The sequence below is a fragment of the Passer domesticus genome, chromosome 21 (genome assembly GCF_036417665.1).
Source record: "Passer domesticus isolate bPasDom1 chromosome 21, bPasDom1.hap1, whole genome shotgun sequence".
NCBI lineage: Eukaryota > Metazoa > Chordata > Aves > Passeriformes > Passeridae > Passer > Passer domesticus.
In genome coordinates this window covers 4416454-4438403 of record NC_087494.1, presented here as the reverse complement: position 1 = coordinate 4438403, position 21950 = coordinate 4416454, and the positions used below count along the sequence as shown (strand labels likewise).

At 46.3% G+C, this 21950-nt stretch overlaps 1 protein-coding gene across 1 annotated transcript in view; it reads right to left on the bottom strand.

Moving 5' to 3' along the window:
• Positions 1-218: 218 nt before the first annotated feature.
• Positions 219-21950, bottom strand: part of AP3D1 (adaptor related protein complex 3 subunit delta 1) — a 42809-nt gene continuing 21077 nt past the window's right edge. The window contains exons 9-32 of the mRNA XM_064396589.1: positions 21827-21876; positions 20277-20326; positions 19828-19876; positions 19243-19388; positions 18382-18530; positions 18061-18291; positions 16434-16665; positions 15896-16041; positions 15629-15770; positions 14815-14886; positions 13980-14055; positions 13053-13252; positions 12333-12406; positions 9878-10088; positions 8605-8667; positions 7883-7981; positions 6965-7114; positions 6799-6846; positions 6285-6474; positions 5144-5232; positions 4104-4189; positions 3433-3554; positions 2636-2715; positions 219-2473 (exon numbers count right to left, since the gene is read on the bottom strand). Of these exons, the coding sequence (XP_064252659.1) occupies positions 2378-2473; positions 2636-2715; positions 3433-3554; positions 4104-4189; positions 5144-5232; positions 6285-6474; positions 6799-6846; positions 6965-7114; positions 7883-7981; positions 8605-8667; positions 9878-10088; positions 12333-12406; positions 13053-13252; positions 13980-14055; positions 14815-14886; positions 15629-15770; positions 15896-16041; positions 16434-16665; positions 18061-18291; positions 18382-18530; positions 19243-19388; positions 19828-19876; positions 20277-20326; positions 21827-21876 (2851 nt within the window). The 3' untranslated portion in view covers positions 219-2377. The remainder of the gene's footprint in view (positions 2474-2635; positions 2716-3432; positions 3555-4103; positions 4190-5143; positions 5233-6284; positions 6475-6798; positions 6847-6964; positions 7115-7882; positions 7982-8604; positions 8668-9877; positions 10089-12332; positions 12407-13052; positions 13253-13979; positions 14056-14814; positions 14887-15628; positions 15771-15895; positions 16042-16433; positions 16666-18060; positions 18292-18381; positions 18531-19242; positions 19389-19827; positions 19877-20276; positions 20327-21826; positions 21877-21950) is intronic.

Genomic DNA, 21950 nt, shown 5'->3' with positions numbered 1-21950 from the left:
ATTATTTTTTCCTGTAATTTCAATGTTAGTGACAGCTGCTGTTGCAGAGCTGCCTTTCAAGGGGGTGGCATTAGGAATTCCCTACCTCCTTTAGGAAGGAGATTCCTCTTACCTCCACTGAAGATGAATTATTCAGCCCTGGGGTAAATCCCTGCCTTGGTTTTGGGTCCATCCAAACCAGAACGGTCTTATGAAAGGACCATTTATAAAGCCAAAAATTTAACTTTGTTTTGAAAGTTTATTGGATCATCTTGACACAAAATCATTACAGCAGCTTGTGGTATGTTGTTTTCTTTTTCTTTTTTTTTTTTCTTCCAGGGAATGTTGATAGCAAATAAATTTGTGAATGTAACACATCATACAGTTTCAAAATTCTAGAATCACTGCACAGGATTCTGTAAGAGACTCTACATGCTAAAGTGACAGTTTTCATCCATGAATTAAAAAACCCAAACACTAATTGAGGAACATTATCCTTTAAGACAATTTTAATATGTTCAGTTTCTAATACACAACTGGCTAACCAAGGGAGGCTGACCAAAACCAAACCCTCCACGTCGTGGCAGCACGGTCGGACACGGAGCTGGGCCTGGCAAGGAACCCAGAGCACCAGAGCAGAGCCTTTGCCAAAATACCTCCTGTGGGAAGAGTGTAAAGAGCACGAGACACGCGTACAGTACAGGACATCACCCAACAAAGAAGATCAACACTTTATCCTGCTCCCTGCATGGGGGTTTGGTGTTTTAGGAGTGGTGGTGGTGCTGGAGACGTGCAGACCCAGCCAGCTCCTCCCTGGGCACCTTTTTGGAGCAATCAGCTGCTCCTGACCTGTGCCCTGAAGCAAAACCCTTTCACAGAGTTTTGCTCACTGGGTGCTGAACTGTGAGGAAAGAAATGGAACAGGGGAATAAAAAATAAGGGATGTTGGACAAGGACATAACTGAGCATCTCTGCAGGACACCATGACATCCCTTTCCCGTCAGTGACTCCACAAGATTCCAATAGTGCAGAACGGGCACTTCCCAGACTCTCCTTTCTTCCCTCTAAAGTAACTGCTACAGTCCCAAACCTGCAGCTCCTCAGCCCCCTCCCCATCCTGCACCCCAGCAGGGAGAGCAGCTCCTCATGACCCCTCTCCTGCACCCCAGCAGGGAGAGCAGCTCCTCATGACCCCTCTCCTGCACCCCAGCAGGGAGAGCAGCTCCTCATCCTCCTCCCTCCTGCCTCTGGGCCAGGGGCTCCCCATGCACCCCTCTCCCCTGCACCCCTCTCCCCTGCACCCCAGCAGGGAGGGCTCTGCCACAGGGACCGTGGGGCACTTGTGCTGCCAACTCTGCTCTCACTGTAAGGGCAGGGCTGAGGGACACTGAGGGGACACAGACAGAATGACCCTGCTGGTTTCAGAGCCCAGAGGGAGGACATGGACCTGCACACAAGGGGCTGCACCCATGACTGTTTCTCTAACCTGGTAATGGTCAACCTCAGCTGGTGAGCAAAAGGATAAAAAAGCAGGAACAGACCCCTTTGGATTTCCAGTTTCTTGCTACAGCTTAACTGTTCAGGAATGTGAAATTGAAGTGGACTCATAAAACACATCAGCAGAGACAGCTCAGAGGGGAGAGGCCTGACAGACTCTGTGTGTGGGGCAGTCGAGGGGAGCACAGACCCAAACAATAACACTTCCAGCCCGTTTCATGCTTCCACACTCAACTCTTCCAGCTGTCACTAAAAGAAGGTTAAGGCTCAAGGCAACTACTATAAACACAAACTCAAACATCCCAGTTCCCACAGGGCTCCTTTGGATTAGCTCAAGGAGATGGAGGATATTTATATGCTGATCACAATAGATCTTGAGATAATAATAAATCATATATATATAAAAAAAAAAACAAAACAAAAAGAGGCCTTCTGGTCCAGCACCAGCCTCTGCTAGAAATATACATCAACTACAGCAGCCCTGAAGACATTTTTCATGGCTAAGGATTAAGTCAACCTTCCCTGGCGTAAGCACAAACAACAAACTGTGCTACTGTTGATAAAGTCCTGCTCAGTCGCCGTCCCACACAGATGAAGGTCATGGGATCATCATGAGCTGCTGAATAAATAGTGCCCACCCCTCCCTCCCTCCCTCCTCCAGTCATGTCACCAGGATCTCTTTGGGCTAGAAAGGGTTAACACCACAGTTTGTAAAAAGTTCTGAAAATAAAAAGGTAACATACAGCCTTAAAATGTCTAAACTGCAACCAATGGTGGAGTTAACTGAAAGCACGTGCCCCAGGGTAGTACATGCGTACGAGGGAGAAACTTAACACTTGGGTCTGCTCGTCTTTACACGTTGGGTGTGTTTCTGGTCGTTGGAATATTTGATAAGGAATATTCAGCACTTGGACAATGTCTCTTTCATCTCATCCAACAAGTTGCTAAGCAGGGTAGAATCATTACATTTCCCATCTATGGATACAGAGTTCTCTCCCTTGGGAAGGAAGAAAAAAAGAAAAAAAAAAAGAAAAAAATCATTAGCTCCTCTTCCAAGTGGGGATAAATGTGTTCCCAGCCAAACTCAGGGACTGGAAAGAGGCAGAGGAAGGCAGGGAAGGCTCCAGGTTTAGCTCCTCAGGGGTTACAGTGCTCTCACCTTTTTTACCAGTAGGCAGACATGATGGCCTTGGATAGAACGGCTGTACATGGATGCACACGAATCAACGCGTTCCACAACTGCAGAGAAACAGCAATTTCATTTCATTCCATTCCATTTTAATTCAAGCCCTGCTTCCCCTGGAGAGCAGCCCTTGCTCTGCCTGGCCTTGAGGAACAGAGGCTTCTACAGAGGGGAGGAGGAAGTCAGGGTTAAGATGTGCCTGGCTCCTCCTGGCTTCTCTCTGGGACGTTTCACAATAATGAGGTGAGTCATTAGTCTCCTAAGCCACAAATGTTCTGTGGCAAAAACACTGCTCAGAACGTAGATTTCTTCCCCAGAAATACTTCCAGTGAGGCAATGTCTAATGCAAACACCAGAGCATGATGAAACAGCCAGTTGTTTTGCTTCAGCCAGTACTTGTGTTTTAATTAATAAACCCAAACCTGAATAGCTGGGGCTGAAAGGAAGCACTGGGAGAGTCTGAAGCCCTGCAGTTCAAACCCACCCTCCAGAGAACAGTTACAGCCTGAACTCCACAGCAGCTGCTCCCATGATAGCTGTCACATGCCTCACTGGGCTGCAGGAATTCCACAGGGACACAAGGAGAATTCATTTTGAAGAATACTGCATGCTTTGAGTGTTGCAAAACTGGAGAAAACTCTCCCAAATGTATTTAATCTGGACATCACCTGCTCCTGTGGCTGCTGAGCCCGTGGAGTATTATGCTCACCAAGCACAGCAGAGATTTTAAAATATGGAATTCTGCAGAAGGTTCTGCATCAAGGAAAACTCACCTGAAAAATGATGATGAAAACAGATCTTTGCCAGTAGATGTTGGAAAGAAATGCTAATTCCATCTACTTTAATAGAACTCATGTGCAGATCTCCAGACTCTAGGAGCTTGGCAAAAGCATCACTGCAGAGCAGGAAGGAAAGTAAATGTTTTATTAGAAATCCAAGTGAAATCTGTCCCATCAGCCCCATGAAACATGTCAGGATACAGAAGCTTAAGTGCTACCAAGCTTGAGGAAAATAGGTTTACAGCAAACATGGAAACCACGCTCCAGAGCCCACTGGAGCAACTTGTGCCCTCTTGCTGCCAGAGCTGCCTCTGCCAGCCTGCAGGGCACAGAGCTCCCTCTGCAGAGCCACTTGAAATCAGCCACTGGACATATCTGACCAGTCACCCTCTGCAGAGACCCTGCCCAAGCCCTCGGGAGCAGCCAGGGCTCGGCCAGCCGGGGGCAGTGGCACGGGCACGGCTCGGCCCGGCTCAGCCCGCAGGGGGCGGCGGCGCGGGCTCAGCTCGGGCACGGCTCGGCCCGGCCCGGCCCCGCGGCAGCGGCGCGGGCACGGCTCGGCCCGGGCACAGCTCAGCTCGGCCCGCCGGGGGCAGTGGCCCGGGCACGGCTCGGCCCGGGCACGGCTCGGCTCAGCCCGCAGGGGGAGCGGCGCGGGCACTCACCTGTAGCAAGGCGTCGTGATCAAGTATGAAGCACAACTGAAGTGCAATTTGAAATCTAGTTTTTCATGGGTTGAACCTTCATCATTCTGCAACAGAGCAAAGCAGAGCAGGTGAGTGGGAGCCCTGGGGCAGCCCCCCTACCCACCACACAGGCACCAGGGAGGAGCTGAGGGCTGAGCTGCCCCTGAAACAGCCTGGCTGGGCCTGAAGGATCAGTGTGAGAACCTTCCCACCACATCAGCCCACTCAAAGATTTGGGCAGCTGGGTTCATACATGCACCTGCAACAGGTAAGGGACACACTGGGCTACAGTTCTGCCTGCACTCTGCTGAAATAAACTGAGCAGACTGAGTTTAAACTAACACTTGGAGATGTGGTTTTACAGTTCATTATTTTCTGAGCAAAATAATAAATGAATAGTTCCCACATTCTTAGGTACTAAAATAGGACTAGCATGCTATTTTTAAGAAACCCTTAAAATAGAGATAATGGCTGACTCAGGAGTAGCCACAACTGTCTCCATTCATTTCCTTTGAGCTGCTCATGCAGCTCTTCATTAATAACTATACTGAAATAACATCAGAGACCCACACAGTCTTATCCAGCTCAATACCTATTAAACAATGCCTTCCGCTGACCTCACTCTTGGTCAGGGTTTCTTAATAACTGCATCTAATTCTCATTTTTGTTTTGCAGCCTTGTACCAGGCTGCAGTGTCCAGCTGAGATGAGAAGGAGCAGACCCTGCTTCCCTCTCTCCCCTCCCCAGCAGACCAGTGTGATCTCCTAGCTGACAATGTGGCACATGTTCCAGGCTGCCTTGCTCACACGCTGACAGGGATGACAATCTAGGACGTGCTGACGCAGGACTGGGGGCACTCTTTGCACAAGATGTCATGTGAAAATGTTCCTCACAGAATGGGCTGGTGCAGCAGGGATGAAATGATGCCTAAAAAAAGCTCCAGAGCAGAGCTTCCCACCCGAGTCCGGCTCCCTGACGCAGTTCCCAAGGAAGCAGAGGCAGTTGAGAGCTGCACTTACTTTGACTATAAAGGACAGTGTTCCTTTTAACTTCTGAGCCATAACAATACTCTGAAGTGTAAACACAAACTGGGCTTCATTAGAGATTCCTGGTGTGAAGAGATGAGAGGGAAAAGTCAGGTCAGAACATGGTTTCCAGATCTAAGTAATGGTTAGAATAAACTGACTTATGTGCAGACTATTTTTGAACCAAGTTTGAAATTCTTTGAGTTGGAAGACAGTTCTACACACAACTGCTGTGATGAGTCAACAATGTTACAGCACTTGGGTCTCTCAGAAGCAGCAATGGGAGCTGACATTTGATGGAGGTTATTGGGCAAGTGCCCGGGCAAAATGTCACAGTGTCACATATTTAAACTATTTGCATAACTGGAATTATATTATAAACATTTCAGAGTAGCTTTCAGAGCTAATTTGAATTCTAATGTTTCTATGTTTTGCTTTTAATATACAAGTCTGTGTTAAGAACTGCCACATACAGATTTAAAACCAAATCAAATATCCCACTGCTTTCCATGGGGGATTGAAAAGCACCCCGAGGCCACTCCAGCCCTCTGAGCTGTTCCAGGATTCAAATTAACTCCTTGCTGAAGGAAGGGAAATTCAGAGAAGTTCACTGTACTACTGTGCTCTGTACAAAACCATTATCCTTCATTTCGGCGCTTAATACTTCTGGAGGGCTCAGCTGCCTTCCTTGCACATCTTTATCAAAAACCTTCTCTGCAAAAGGCCTCTGTCATTCAAACAGTGGGACACAAGAGCTCCAGAATAAATCCAGAGTGGATTCTAATGCTTCACAAACCTACTGCCTTGTTTTATTTTAAATCTCATACCAAACATGTAATGAATTTTGGATTTCTGTAGTCAAAGGTGTGCCAGCCTGCAGACATCTGGGAAAGGAACTCAGACATTTGGACTCCCAGCCCTAAATTAAGGCTTTGCTCTTGCTGTGCAGAACCACCTGCATTACAGCCATACTGGGAGAAGGCTTATCCTCTCCAGGGAACTGTGGGAAAGCCCAGCAACACCCAGGCAGAGATGTTTTTTCTGGAAAACAGCAAGATGTTCAAGCAGCTCTTTCCACAGGAGGGCAGTGCAGGGCCAGCCGCACTCCAAGAGCCCTGTGCAAAGCTGTGCATACCAGGGGGGAGCTGGAAGGGCACAGGTATCCCATCGTGTACTGATGATCCTTCTGGTCGGAGCATTTTAGTGTTGAGAGAGTCCAGGACATTCAGTTCCATGCTCTTAAGGAAGCTAGTGCTTTTGTTCTCAAAGATAACAGACACAGTAACTTGGCTGTCATTCTGGAGGTTTCCTTGGATATCATAGGTCTGCAAATGAAGGGAACAATGTCATAGGAAAGAGTCAAACTTCAAGAAACAGAACACTGCATGGGGATAAAAGCAGGTTCAAAAGGGAGGGAATTTGGTGTAGCTAGAAGATTATGGAAACACACTGGTGATCAGCTAAGGATTGGGAAAATATCCACTTGGAAATTAAAGTGGGCCACCCAAAGGAAAGGAAATGGAGCTTGGTTATAGTTCTACCTTCTGGGACTGAAACAGTTCTTCAGTTATGGGATGACAACATAAAGTCACTCCACCATCCCAGGGCACCCCTGTCTCAGGGAACACAGAGACAACATTCAAACTCACCATTTTAATGTAGGGGTTTTCAGCAAGAAGGCGGTAACTGGACATGGGCTGAAAAACAAGAGAAGCCACAGTCACACCAGAACTGATGACTCTGAAAGAGGTGTCACTGTCCTCCCTCCCAAGCAGCTGAGCTCTCCTCGTCCCAGGCCTGGGCACAGCTACTCACTGGTAGTGGCTCATCCTCCAGAGTCCCGTTCTGCACCGACTCCGGGGGCTCCTCCTCGCTGTGATGACTCTTCTTTTTGGATTTCTTTTTATCCTTTGATTTCTCTTCTTTCTCTTTCTTGTGCTTTTTCTTCTTATGCTTGGAGGATTTCTACCAAGAAGAATAAGAAACTACAACAAACCCTTAAAGAAACCCTTGATTTCTAGCTATGACCTCTCTACCACACTTCCAGCTCTAGACTCTTGCTCTCTGCACTCCCTGGACTGCACAAGGTTTCCCTTTACAGCAGAACCCAAACCAGAGCTACCATTCCTTAAATCCCAAAAGTAACTCTATGTGGAGTCCCAGTAAACCCTGCTCCTCACCCAGCTGCCCATACCTTATCCCAAAGTAACCTGGGAACAGCACAAGGCTGAATCTCTCCAACTGTTTGGAAGCTCAGCTTTAACTGGGACCTGTCCCTTGGCTCAGGGAACAGCCAAAGCTCTGACCATGAGGTGGTCACAGCTCCTCAAGGATGCAGGCAGGCAGTCACTGCACTGAACAGATGCTGTTGGTAAATCCTGTGTGCTGCTTTTTAAGGAGTTTGAGACAGCAGGAGAATGTGGCTGAAAGGTGACACCAACTTCATAGAACCAGAGAATTGGGAAGGTTGGAAAAGATCTTTAAGACCATCAGGTCCAACCATCAGCCCAGTGCCACCACATCCACCACTAAAGCATGTCTACAAGTGCCACATCCACAGGTTTTCTGAACATTTCCAGGGACAGTGACTCCACCACTCCCCCGGGCAGCTTATTCCAATGCCTGACAACCCTTTCCATTAAAAAACAGTAACAACAAAATCTTTCCTAGTATTTAATCTAAGCCTCCCCTGATGTAACTTGAGGTAACCTCCTCTTAACTTGAACCACTTACCTTTCCTTCATCCTCCTCCTCCTCATCTTGTTCTTCCCTTTCTTCTTTTTTTGCCACTTGAGATTCAGCCACCACAGCAGTGCCCATTCCAGGCTCGCTCTGAGGGGATGAGCAGAAGGATTCTGACACTAATGGAAAGCAGCTGGAACAACCCAAACCCACACCAAAAGAAACTCGACAGTGACAACTCCTCACAAGTGTTATTTCAGAAATGACATTAGGCTAACACGGTATCAAGGCTTCCATTTTATGCCTCTGACACCCAGCAAATATGATCACCTGAGGACACGATTCAGAAGATTCCCTCCAAGGAATCCATCCCCTTATATCTCTGTCTCTTCCTCTAGAATTTCCCATCAAAATTCATGAGAATTTTTCTTTCACACTCCGTCTCTCATGTCTATTAATATTGCTAGAGTCTACCTCATACTGGGAAATAAAACCATACAACTGTATCACATTATACTCATCAATAACAAAATCAACCAAGCCTGGAGCTGCATCTGTATTTCTATTTCTCTTCCTTGCTCTGCACAGAATGAGCCTCAAGTCTCCCATTACAGCTCCTCTGAACTGGGCAGACAGCATCTCTGCTCCCAGCAGGAAGTTGAGGAGATGAAGCTGATGTTCCCCTCTGTGCTGCAGCATGACACAGCACTCCTGCACAGCTCACAGGCAAGGAATAACCAGAGAAGTTTCTTCTGATGGGGGAAGATTCCTACCTGTGGCTGGGGCGTGGGAGCAGCTGGTGGAGCAGTGGAGAGCCAGAAATCCAAGTCTTCCCCCTGAATTTCAGGAGAAAAAAACCCCCCATTATCATAGTTTTTATATCTTTCTTAAAAATCAAAAATCCAACACTCCCCAACAACAGCAACAAAAGAAAACCAAAACAAAAAGATCACAAGAATGGAACATTTGCCTTATGAGGAAGAGCTAGGAGAGCTGGGGGTGTTCACCTGGAGAAGAGAAGGCTCCAGGGAGAGCTCAGAGCCCCTTGCAGAGCCTGAAGGGGCTCCAGCAAATCTAGAGAAAAACCTGGAGACAAGGGATGGAGGGACAGGACAAAGGGCAACAGCTTCCCACTGACAGAGGGATACTGAGAGGTGGGATACTGGGAAGGGATTCTTCCCTGGCAGGGTGGGCAGGCCTGGCTTGGGGTGCCCAGAGCAGCTGTGGCTGCCCCTGGGTCCCTGGCAGTGCCCAGGGCCAGGTTTCAGGTTGGATAGGGCTTGGAGTACCCTGGGATAGTGGAAGGTGTCCATGGCAGGGGTGGGACTGGATGAGTTTTAAGGCTCCTTTGAACCCAAACCAGTCTGGGATTCTGTGACTCTACAACAATTAAATCAAAATGTTAAGTTCCCATGGAAATGCAGCACTCCAGAGTGCTCCTCATGCACAGATGCTGTGACACATTCAGGAGCAAACACACCAAGAAGCTTCACTTCAGCCTTTGAGCACTTCCAGAGCCAGGCCCAGCTGACAGCACCCCCACACCAGGGCATCCCTGGCGTTCCAAGGGCTGCAGGGCAGAGGGAATGTGCAGCTCTGCAAGGGGTTAACAGGAGGATGCTTCAAATCCTGAGACCAACTGACAGCTAATGGCAGGGTTTATAACTGAAAGGTTCTGGAGCACATGGGAGACAGGATGCACAACAAATGACACTCACAAAACTAGTTCCAGATATTTTGCTAAGGAGTTCCCCACTTGGAGAACAGACAAAATATCAGCAAACTCATCTTCCACGTGAGCTCTGGCAGATCTGCTGTGTAGGCTGCACTAAGCTGAATTCTGCTAACTTAGGAGGCTAAGTAAGTGTTATTTTTATTAACAGAAATCTTTAAATACCTGCTGCTACAGTAGTAAAAATTGAAGGAAATAGAGGGTGAATGCATTGAGCTGTTTGAACTGTCAAATGTGACTGTTTCTAGGCAACAAAGCAAACTCAGCAATAAGTAACAGCAGGAGCTAAAATAATGCAAATCTTGAAGAATTACCTTTTTTACTTCCTCCTCCTCCTCCTCTACCACCTTTTTCTCTTTCTCTTTCTTCTTTCCTTTATCTCTCTCTTTATCTTTATGTTTCTTTTCCTTCTTTTTGGGTTTCTTGCTCTTCTTCTCTGCTAGGGGAACTTCAGAGTCTGGTGACTTCAGGGTCTCGACATTCCTGTGTCTCTGCACTGGCAGCTTCTCACTGTCTGCTAAGGGTCTTGAAAAAAAAAAAGAGCCCATTACCTGCTGCAAACAGCCTCCCTCAGCCAGATAACCTGTCCAGGACAAAGCATGCTTTGTTCTTAGGGAGCTGGGCCCCCAAGCCTAAAATCACTGCATACTTCTACACCTGGAGTTTACTTATGCACTGCAGACATTGCCCTTGTGGGTTGGGAGGCAGAGGAAACAACTGGAAGGTGACTGAGAGCCAAGGTCTTGCTGTTTAACCCTTAGAGGTGCCAGCTAGAGGCCTGCAGGCTGAAGAACAGCCACAGAGGAACAGCTCCATGTTAGGCTGTGTTTCCATGTAATCCCTCTCCAAGGAAAAGCAAGGATGTGGAACAGCATTTCCAGCAGAGTGGAAATTTGAGCAGTGGAATGCCAGCATGGCTCCAGCAGCCCTTGAAGGGTGTGGGGTTTGTTCTTTGATTAACAGATCAGTCCAGTTGGGAATTATTCTAAGTAATTTTTATTTTGGAAGTTTGCACTATGAATTTCTACTCTACTACTACATTTTGTAAGTGAAATGTAACTTCAGACACACATTTCCAAAAAGCACCAATAGCAGGTCATACTTACACTGCATCCTAAATCCACTACTTGGGGAAAAAAAAAACACCACAAAATTCCTCTCATTCTTGTCAAACATTTCCAGAAACCAGCAAGAATTTCCCTAACTGCATATTTTTCTATTTATTAGCTTTTATTTAATGTTAATTTTCACATTTGCACAGCAAACATCACTTCAGAAAGATTTCTAATGGCCTTAACTGCCTCAATTTTTAAGCTTATACTGCATTAAGACCCAGAACCAATTAATTTTTCACTTTCAGGCACTAAGGGAAGACTGAACAGCAAACAGGCCTCATCTTTTTACTATTTCAGATACATCTGTACAGGAACAGCATTGGTGCTGAAAGCCAGTGACCAAACAGACTCACAAATGTGAAAGTTTCTGATTTAACAGTTCCATCACCCTTCAAGGACTTGCACTGTCCAAAATCAACCAACCTGACAAAGATCAACACTCAGGAGATATTCTTACCTGGAAGGCTTCCCTGAAACCAGACTGCGTGTGAGCGTGACAGACAGAGCAGTGCAAGCACAGAAAGAAAGAGAGAGGACACACACATGAGAAACCATGACAGGAGAGCACAGCACTCATGGCACAGGGAGGGAATGGAGGGAACAACCCAGCAGCCCTGGATGCCTCCTGGAGCACAGCACCCAGGATCTGCTCTGCTGGGTGTGCCCAGAGCTGCTGGGAATCACCATGCAAATACAGGGGCTACAGGCAGAAATTAATTTCCTCTTATACATTTGCTCCTGTAGACTTTAACTGGCCTTCCAAAAAAGGAAGTTCCTTAGAAACTGTTTTATTCACTTTTTAAAAATGTTATGACACTTTTTCACAAGGTACTGAGGGGCCAAAGCCCAGTAAATTGGAACTGCAAAGAAAGGCAGAGACTCAAGCATCAGAGGAAGAGAGAGATCCCACAAACACCCACATGGGCCTGCCCAGTCTTCCAAACTTAACAGGAGGCATCCCTGGACCATAAATCAGCAGTTATTCTTGGCATGGTGATTTTGTAAAAGAGCAACTAAAAAAAAAAAATTCCAAACCAATCTGCATGTGCAATACTGCACAGCCCAGGGCTCATGGTCCTGTGGGTGCAGGGGCTCAGTGCTGGCACAGCCCCAGAGCTGGGGGAGACCAGCCTGCTCACAGGTGTGACATGCAGCTCAGTCACATCAGAACAACACTTCACAACACTGGGACCACACTGAAGGGCCACAGGGGTGGGACAGCCTGGGTGTTTCTGGCCAGTGAGCACAACACAGGCTTGCCATGGACACAGAGCTTCTGAGAGGGACAGATGGACACAGGTCACACTCAGTGCCAAAACAAGTGACAGCACAGAGACAGTGGGACACCTCAGAGTAACCCACACCTGATCCAGTGACACTGTCTGTGCTTCCACTCCTTCAGTCACACTCACACTACATTTAGTGACTCCCCTGTCCCTCCCAAACCTCTCTCATACTCAGGAGCTGAGATTTTCTCATCCAGCTGAAGTGGGAGCCAAAGCTGGATGAGCACCCGAAGTTTCATCAAAGCCATGGGGAGAGACTTCAGCCTTTTCCCCTCGTGGCCTGGAGTGCCTTTGCCTGCTCAGCCCCAGCCCTGCCCTCAGGCACTCTGGTATCAACTCAGTGAACTCACACAGAAAACTGCACTTACTTATCCAGGTCTATGTCAAGTGCCTTATAGGGATCGTTGGGATCTTTGTCATCTTCATCACTGGGCAAAGCATTCTGCAGGAGAGATACACAGACATCCACTGAGGCAGCAAACCACTGGCAATTTTCAAATTCAAGCTTAACACCACCCAAATTAATTTTTTTTTTTTGAGCCTGTGAACCCTGCAGCAGGCCAGCTGCAGTCAGGCACAGTAAGTTATGGGAACAATGCACTTCAATGCAGCATCCAGTTTCAAGATTAATTTGGAACAGAAACCCCTTCTTCATAAACAGCAGGATTTGAATTGCTGCTGTTCGGTTTTGATTAAAGGAAATTTTAGAAACAAATACAGATGACATCATTAGCATCTGCAATTAATTATCATCAGCTGCAAAGCTGCTGACTAGACAGCAAGTTACTGTCAAAGTGAAGCAGCAGAGCATAATAAATGTTATTTGGACAGTGTTACTTTTACAGCAGGGATGAACATTGTTTTGTTGGTTTTGACCTTTTTAATAGCTTCAGTGGCAATTTTTGTCTTTTTGTTAAAAAAAAAAAGACAGTAATTTCTTCCCCTGCAAAGAACAGCCTGGGATCATCTCAGTCATTTCTGAAACAGCTCTGAAACTGCCACATCACAGACTGGCTGCAGTTGTGGGGGCAAAAATCTCTCAAGAGCTGCACACAAATAAATGCCAGACCCCAAGGACAGGAACTGACCTCTGGCATCTCCTCTGTGATGATGTCGACGTGGTGAGCTGGAGCAATGTCCTCCTCACTCTCTGTGTGCAGGGAGTTGTGGCGATGGTGTTTCCCTCTCTTCTCCTTTTTCTGTTTCTTCTTTTTCTTGTCTTTCTCCAGTTTCTGTTTATGCCTTCGCTCTTCTTCCAATTTCACATACTGGTCTGACATGGGCATTCCTGGGGGCAAGCCAAGCTGCTTTCAGGTACAGAGCACGTGGACTGAGCACTGAAACAGCACGGCAGGAGTGTGCCCTGCTCCTGCTGCCAGCTTCCCAGAGGCAGCCAGATCCACACCTCTGTGCTTCCACATCACCTCACACAGCCCCCCAAGCACCAGCTTTGCTGCCCACTCCATCTCTCCAGAAACAGGACAGAGCTCAGTCCTGCTCTCTGATTCTTGGCTGCATTATTGCATTACAAGGAGCATCCAAACACTGAGATTTTAAGGAGAACTGGTGACATTGCTGCTGTACTTGCAATGGAAGGCACTTTATCAACAGCTTTCCAGTGCTGTATCCAACCACTCCTTAGATACACAACCACTTTTGATAATTGAAACAAGATATTCAAACAGTATCTCTACCATTAGATTCTATTTCATGTCTCCTCCATCAGACCTCCAAGATATTTTCAAGGTGACTGCTCCCACACAGAACAGTGGTTCCTCTACATGTTACAGACCTGGCTGCATGATATTCCTAATCACAGAAGTATTTCTAATATTATCTTAAAAGGACCTCAGACTGCAAAGTACTATTTTCAAATGTAAATTAAGGAGATATATTTAGGACTCTAATGAAAGTGTGTTCCTTGCCCTTCAAAACCTCAGGTGGAAAAACTAAGAAGGAATTATGACTTTTGCTAAACTGAATTTAATTAATTTTAAAAGATTTGCAGTGCTTACCTGGAACTTTTAATGGGACAGAAAGGTCGATCTGGACCACAGGAATATGTTCCACCCCTGGAGTGTCTTGGTATCGCTGGGAAAAGAAAGATTTGTTACTTTCTGAGCACTGCCAGCACAAATTTCTGTAAATAGGCATATTGCAAAACATCAAGCAGCTCAATCCCTTAAGTGAACATTTAAAAGATAGGAATAGAACAGCTTGTTAATAATTCTGTGTGGTAGCAGAGTGTGTTTTAAAGCCAGTTGATAACCATTATAAAGGATCCTACTCTTAGCTACAATTTTTAACCCCACTACTGCCCTGAAGAATTATTGCATCTCTCTGAAGAATTTTTGGTTTGTTTTATTGCTAATAACTTGCCACTTCAGAAAATAATTTTGGAGATTGGAGTTGAGGAACATGGGGCAGTCCTTCAGATATAGAGAGATATAGAGGGAATAAAGGAAGTTCTTTCCCTGAAAAAGGTGTTCAGAGACCACAACAATTTCTGATCCACAAAATACTGATCCAGTGTGAGCTCCAGAGTCACCCTCTGCAGGGCTCTGAGTGAGGGGCCTGGGGATGTGAATGTTGCCATCACTCAGGGCTGGGACAAACTGCACAGACCCTCTCACAGGCTGCCCTGGGGGTACCAGGTCACTCAGGAGATTCTCAGCACAAACAGGAGTTATAAAAACAGTTGTAGGCAGCCACTCCAGTCCATGCAATATAAAGTAGCCAGAACTGCAGGGGAAATATCAACATGTCCCAGAGGAGGCTGCAGCTCTGACACTCAGGGATCCTTCACACAGTGACAGCACAGTCCAGTGAGATACTGCAATTCAGACTCACCTTCTGAGGGGAAGGAGAGCTTTTAATATAAAATGGGTTGTTTGCCTGTTCTTGTTTCCGGGCTTCTCGACGCTAAAAGCAAAAGAGGATTTGTAGTTACAATGCTTGTAAGCAGAGACAAAAGACACCAAAGTGCAAAACAAAAGCTCCCTGCATTTTTGGAACAATACATAACTACTGTGAAAATACTAGAGCTGAGCAGCTTGTGTGTGATAAAGCAGTTCTGAGTTACAAACACACTAGGATAGAACTGCAGGTATCATTCCCAATTCCCACCCTGGAAGAGCTCATGGCCAGGCTGGAAAGGGCTTGGAGCAACCTGGGACAGTGGAAGGTGTCCATTACCCACATCAGAAGGTGGAATGGGATGAACTTTAAGGTCCCTCCTGTCCCAAGCCACTGTCTATGATACTATAACATTCCTTACAACACCCTTCTTTGCTTTTTAATTACAGACTAGAGATAAAACCTTCCCAGACATCACTTTCTGATGGCAATTGGAATGTTTCTGTTTTCATTTCTGCAAGGAGAGGAAGAAGTGAAGATTCATATAACAACAAGTTCTCTCTGTGAAAGCAAAGAGGTCAGAGGCAGGAAAGGTGGGATCACTGCTGAGCACAATATGTTACAGGCATTCACAGAAGCTGCTCGAGTCCATAAGCATCAGCTCATATCAGTGATCAGCTTTCCTGAGCTATGGAGGGCAGAAGGGCTCCCTGGCTACATGGAGATTCCACAGCAGCCCCCCACTGCTGCAGCAACACTTAGATTACTCCCAAATTATGTAGGGAAAAGCATTTTAACATTCACTCACTCTGGCCAGTTCCTCTTCATCTATTTCTGGCTGTCTGTGTCTGGAATGCCTTTGCTCCTCCTCATGAAATATTGTTTTGGGCTTTTCATCTTCAGACTCGCTGTCTGATGGAGGCTCATTGATCCAGGCATCAAGGTCCAGGCTGGGAAGAATTGCAACAAACAAACAGCTTGACTCAGTACCCCCGAACATTTCAGTGTCTCATCATACACTTTGCTTCATTATTCAAAGTTTAAATAAAGGTTTGGGAGAGAGAAGGAACTTTACCCCTCTGGAACAGGGACTTTCTTCTGTGCTTTAGGAGCCACAGGGTTCAGCTCACCAGCAAACAGGGCTATCACTTCCTCAGCTACAGGAACTTCTTTTACTTGTAGCTTCTGAATGTATTTTATCAGCTGCAAGATGCAAGAAGCCTAAAAACAAATGCAGAAGTGGTTTCAGAACAATATTTAACAAGCTGAACCAAACAAATCAACTGAAGTCAACTGAAGGTGTTTTACTCCATTAAGGGACTCAAGAGAAGCAGCATAAACTGCAGGTTTAGAGCAAATGTAAGAAGTCCATATTAAGCTTCTCTTTTAGCTGGGTCCTTTTTGAGCCCTTAAGTGCCTGAATAATTTTAAAATTAAATTGTTTTGAGTGAAGATCTTGCTGGCAGCCTTCAGATATGGCATCAAACTGCAATAAGATCTGGGCTTTGTCACTGATAACAGCTTACAGAAAATGTGCACAGAGAGGCACTGAGAACCACAGACCTGCTCCAAGGCTTCCCATGATAAATCCCAAAGTCATTTCATCCTCTTACCCTCTCCTGAACCTCCAGATCTGCACTCTGCACAAACTGAGGCAGGCGCTCGATCATCATCTGTGTAATTTCCTGAGCTGCTTCCTTTTCCCCAGCCTGCTCCTTCTGCTGCAGGATGGATGCATAGAGCTTCACCATGTTCTGCACGTAAACAGCCTGGATGTGGCCTGGCAGGGTTGTAACTTTGGGCCTCAACATTGCTTCCAGGGTTTGGTTTGCTTCCTCGAGGTGTCTGGAAGGGCAGAATACACAGGTGAAAGGCAAACAAAAATAAAATCCAACAGGCAGTGCTTAATACACAAAGGAATATAGATCACAGCACTTTGTTTTAAGATCTCATGCTCTTACTCAATTATCTGCTCACAAAAAAGGTACTGGACTATTACAAACTGAAAGCTAAGTTGTTTCTAAGTAAAAATGTGGTAACACTGGAAAAGAAGAGTATATTTTCTTACTTCTTCACATGCAGTTTTCTTTGTAATACTTTTTTTTTAAAGGAAATAAAGACCTGAGCTGTATCACACCTACGGTGTGAATTTAAACTGGAACCAGTGCTCAGAATGGCAATTAGAAGGAGACTCCAAACTAGCCAGTAAGAGGCGACTCCAGTACCACACCTACCCAATCTACCAGACTAAAAGCTGGGTAAGAGCTATATCTGCACCAGAAAGAGACAAGAACACCTGTTGAAGCTAAAAAAACACATTGGTACAGGAACACTGAAAATTGTGCTACTGTGGGCACTGAAAAATTTTGAGCAAAAAGATGACAACATTTAATTTCCAGGAAGATAGTGCTCTGCAAAAACCTTACAACAAGGGCAAAATAGGGAGGAGAGAAAGAACTAATTCAAACATGGTGGTTGCACATGTTCATGATTAAGGAGTTCCTTCAATGTCTTAAGATGTAACAGCTTATACCTACAATACCAGAAGGATCCAAAGCTGTTGGAGAGTGCCCAGAGGAGGGACACGGAGCTGGGGAAGCCATGTGAGGAGTGGCTGAGGGCCCTTGGCTCGTTCAGCTGGAGCACAGGAGACTGAGGGGAGGCTCCTGGGGGCTGCAGCTCCTGCCCAGGGCAGGCAGAGGGGCAGGGGCTGAGCTCTGCTCTGGGCCAGGGCCAGGAGCCCGCGAAGGGCTGGAGCTGTGGCAGGGCTTGGCATGGAGCTCAGGGCAAGGTTCTTGCCCCCGAGGGTGCTGGCACTGCCCAGGCTGCCCAGGGAATGGTCCCGGCCCCAAGGCTGCCAGAGCTCCAGGAGCGTTTGGACAGCGCTGCCAGGGCTGCTCAGGGTGGGGCTGTTGGGGTGGCTGTGCAGGGACAGGGGCTGGGCTGGATTGTCCCTGTGGGTCCCTTCTGACTCAGGATATTCCAGGATTTATGATTCACTACTACGGCTTCCTGCATGAGTGGGCAAGGCTGGAGAGACAGGAAAAATGATCTGATAGTTAAAAATGTCTTGGCTAGAAGGAGCTGAGGAGTGATAGTGTGAGGGAACAAGAGAAAAACAATCACTTTGGTGGCATTAAGGCACATACTCTGAACGCTCTCTCAAAACCACATTTCAGTGACCAAAAGCTTTGCCCAAAAGCTGCCCCTCAGAGCACAGCAGGCTCTGTCTGCACTTACTCAGAGAACTCCCCGCAGATCCAGGCAGCAGCATAGAGCACCTCACAGATGCCATTCCTCTGGGTGTTGCTGGCGATGAGGTGGGCGTTGTCCAGCAGCATGGCCATCTGGGACACTGCAAACTTACGGATGGCTTTCACCCTGATGGCCACATCCAACATCTGTGCTGCAATCAGGTGCCCGTGCCTCGTGCCCTCCAGCCGGGTCAGCTCCACCAGGATGCTTATGTACCTGTGGGAGGGGAAGGGATGGGAGGGAATCAGAGCCCAGCCCTGCACTGCCTTTGTGGTGAGCCCCAAGCTGGCAGCTGAAAGCACTGACCATTCGAAGTTGGTGATGTACTGGTAATTGGACTGGCTGCAGATGTCTATGATTTTGGTCAGCAGCTCATCTCGGTACGTCGTCCCTTCGGCTTTATCCACGTGAATCATCAGTTTCTTCACAATCTCCATCAAGTTCTTCTTGGAGACCTGTTAAAGAGGTGGTGAAGGGTTCATCCACTTTCCTACACAGCCAAGGCCTTCCAGTTCCAGTAAAGCTGCTGCTGGCTCTTTGCTGACCCATAGCATGCCCACAAGAAACTAGAACCATTTCTGTGGGCCCCAATTCAAAAATGAACCTGTTTAATGGTGTTCAATGTTTTTATTGAAGAAGAGCCAGCACAATCTACAAGGTGTTTAAGAAAAGCCTGGATGTGGCACTTAGTGCCATGGCCTGGCTGACAAGGGGTGTTAGGTGCTAAGTTGGATTTAGTGATCTCCAAGGCTTTTTCCAACCCAGCTGATTCTCTAATGACCTTGCTGTGGGAGAGCTGAGAATCAGAATTACTAACAACAATACAGAAATCCAAGAGAAAGTCTATCTTCTACTGCCAGATTAGCAAGTTTAAGAGGTTAAAACATTTTTGCTTGTAACGGAAACAAATTTAGAAGTCATTAACATCCAATGGAATTGATTTCAAAATGGGTGATTTCCAACAGGGCCTGAACTGAGAAACTCCATCCAGTCTGAATCAGAATTTTTAAAGCTCTCATGCTAAGCCAGATATTTTACTTATCTTAAGTGCCAGAAAAGACATGGGAGTCTGCTGTGGAGTGGGCAGAGAAAGTTGCATGTTCTCCTTACACATCACCTTCCTAAAGAGTCAGTGGGGCTGCTGAGAAAATCAATGTAGGAACGTACCATGCCATAGAGGAGATCCAAAGCTCTGAGCCGGATGGACTCATCTTTGTCATCCAAACACTGGAGAATGAGATCCTTGTGAGACTGAACTGACTTGGGGTGCGTTTTCAGGATTTTGGACATAGCTAACAGGCCCAGGTACTTCACTGTGAAAGACAAAATAAAACTTCTTTCCAAATATAGAAACACTGTTTTGGGCTGAGCATGAAATCTTAAAGCTGAAAATTTCCCAGTATTCTTTGCAGTCACTAAAGTAAGTCAACACTCCTGCATTTTACTATTATGCTCACTCTGCTGAAAATAGCTGCCACTGCTTTCCAAGCAGCCAGTCTATAAAAAGGGAAATCCCAGAGCATGGAAAGAACTGTTTTAGATTTACAAGACCACAAACAGCAGTAATAATTGCTGTCATTTGTTTTTAAAAACATTATTATAAAGAAGTGCTCACCATCAAAAATTATTTCCATATTAAATCCCCTGGCAACTGTTCACAGCACACCAGGCACTACAACCCCTCTGAGGCTGCTGCAGCATCTCCCCCTGGCTTGGGGGCCTACAGCTCCATGAAGAAAGCACCATACTTACAGTTCTGGTCAGAGTCTTCTATCAATATCCTCAACTTCTGCACACAAAGCTGGAAAAAATGACCACACCATGTTTATTACAGGTCTTAATTAAAATAAGTCCTCATGAAGTTTACTCAATACACAAGGAAGTATCTGACCAAGACCTGAGGTCTCCAGGTGAGAGGGTTTTGTTGCATTAAGAGGCTTCCAAACAAAAGGAACCTCTGCAGACTGTATTGATAGCAGGATTTGAATAAAGAATTGGGAAAGCTCTCAAACTCTGCATTTTAGAGTGAATTAAGTAGGAGAATTTATACAGGGAATGCTTCAGTCTGCAGGATTGCACAGTGAGAGCACTTCAGGGAGCTACTGCTGTAACTTCTGGCAGAGGAACACAATCCCATTTTCCCTGGCCCTTGGGATCCCACAGCAGAGCAGAACAAACATTCTCCAAACCCAGGGTCCCACCTGGATGCTGGCGCTGTGGTTGGGCATCCCCGAGGACAGAGAGATCAGAACTGAAACAGAAGCACAAATTCCAGTCACTATTTCTGTGCTGGGAGTGCCTGCAACAACAACACCCAACAGCCCACAGCCAGCTCAGCTCTCAGGGAAAGGTGCTAAATTATTGTTTGTCTGTTTGCCTGGACTTTTGGGGGTCTGGGGGAAGGAAACAAGGTTGTGACAAACTTATAGTTCCATATACTGTAACAGTAATAAGAGGGCAGGAAAAAAAGTGTAAAGGTGGAAAAAGCTGCAACAGCCAGGTCAAAGCTGCTCTTTTTTGTTCTCACTAGGGTTTATTTCACTGACATCACATAGCAGTCCAGGCTGTTAATATGTCAGCAGCTACCATACAGCTGAATTTTTAATTGTGCACTTTCCTAATGCAATGGGATGCAGCAACAAATCCTGGAGTTTAATGTGATTAGATTGCAGCTTTAATCAAGCCAGCCATTGTTGATTACATGGGACACTTGAAAGCTCTGGCAGCACACAGCCCCACTGCAGGAAAGGTGGGCTCACCTGGTAACTGCTGCTGGCACAGCACTGCCAAACAAGCCCAGCTGTGCCTGAGCAGGTGCCATGTGCTGCCCTCTGCCCCTGCAGGGAAGCTGAGCTGGACACTGTCACCTCCAGTGCTGGCAGGTGCCAGCTGCTCCTCTGGTGTCTCAGGGCTCGTTTGCTGGCTCTGAGTTTGACATCACCATCCCTGAGGTGTCCTGGGTGGGTGAATTCCTCCTCCACCCACAGTTTCCCCACTGGATCTCAGTGAAGGCCACTCTCACCCACAATGGAATTCCCCTCTGTGTTATTCTCCCTCCCATCATGACACCTCACTTCCCTGAAGGAAAGCAGAGAATGACAGATCTCTCTTCCCTCTCTGAACTGACCCAGCACAGCAAGTTCTGCACCATTATCCCAAGAACCCACAGGAGACAGACAGACCAACTGTGAATGTCAATAACCCTCTGCTCCACGCTCTGATATTGCAGCCAAGCCTGAGCTGCAATACTGTGTTATCCATTTTTGCCTTTGTTTTCTCTCACCCTTCAAGTTATGGAGTTCATCTCCCTTCCCCAGAAACTGAAACTGCCAATCAGTAATTCCAATTGCCTCCTCTAAGGAATTACACCCCATTTTTAAACTGCAAAGTTGCAAAATTAAAAAAAAAAAAAGTCTGATCCATCATCACATCACAAAACTTGGCAAAGAGACATCACTTGTTTTAATTCCATTGCTGCTGGTACATTTTGTAGTTGTAGCAACATTTAGGATCTGGCATATAAATAATCTCATTGTCTGTACCTGGCTTCAGCAAACACAACACAGCTGTAGTGACTGTGCCTCACCCACTGACAACAAAGGATTTCAGCCCCACAGTAGCACAAAGTTTGCCAGGAGACTCATTGCATTTTAGAATACATTAAGTTAAAGAAAAAAAGGTTCACAGATGGTGTCAGTTGATGACAAAGTTCATCACGTTTTTTTTCTAGGTTCTAAGTTTCAGTTCTCACCTGCTATTACTGTGTTCACACATTCATATAAGAGAGACATGGCTGAGGTGCTGAAACAGAAATCAGGTATATTAAATAAGGAATAAACCAGCACATTTTGAAGAGTTGTCAGCACTATCTTGGA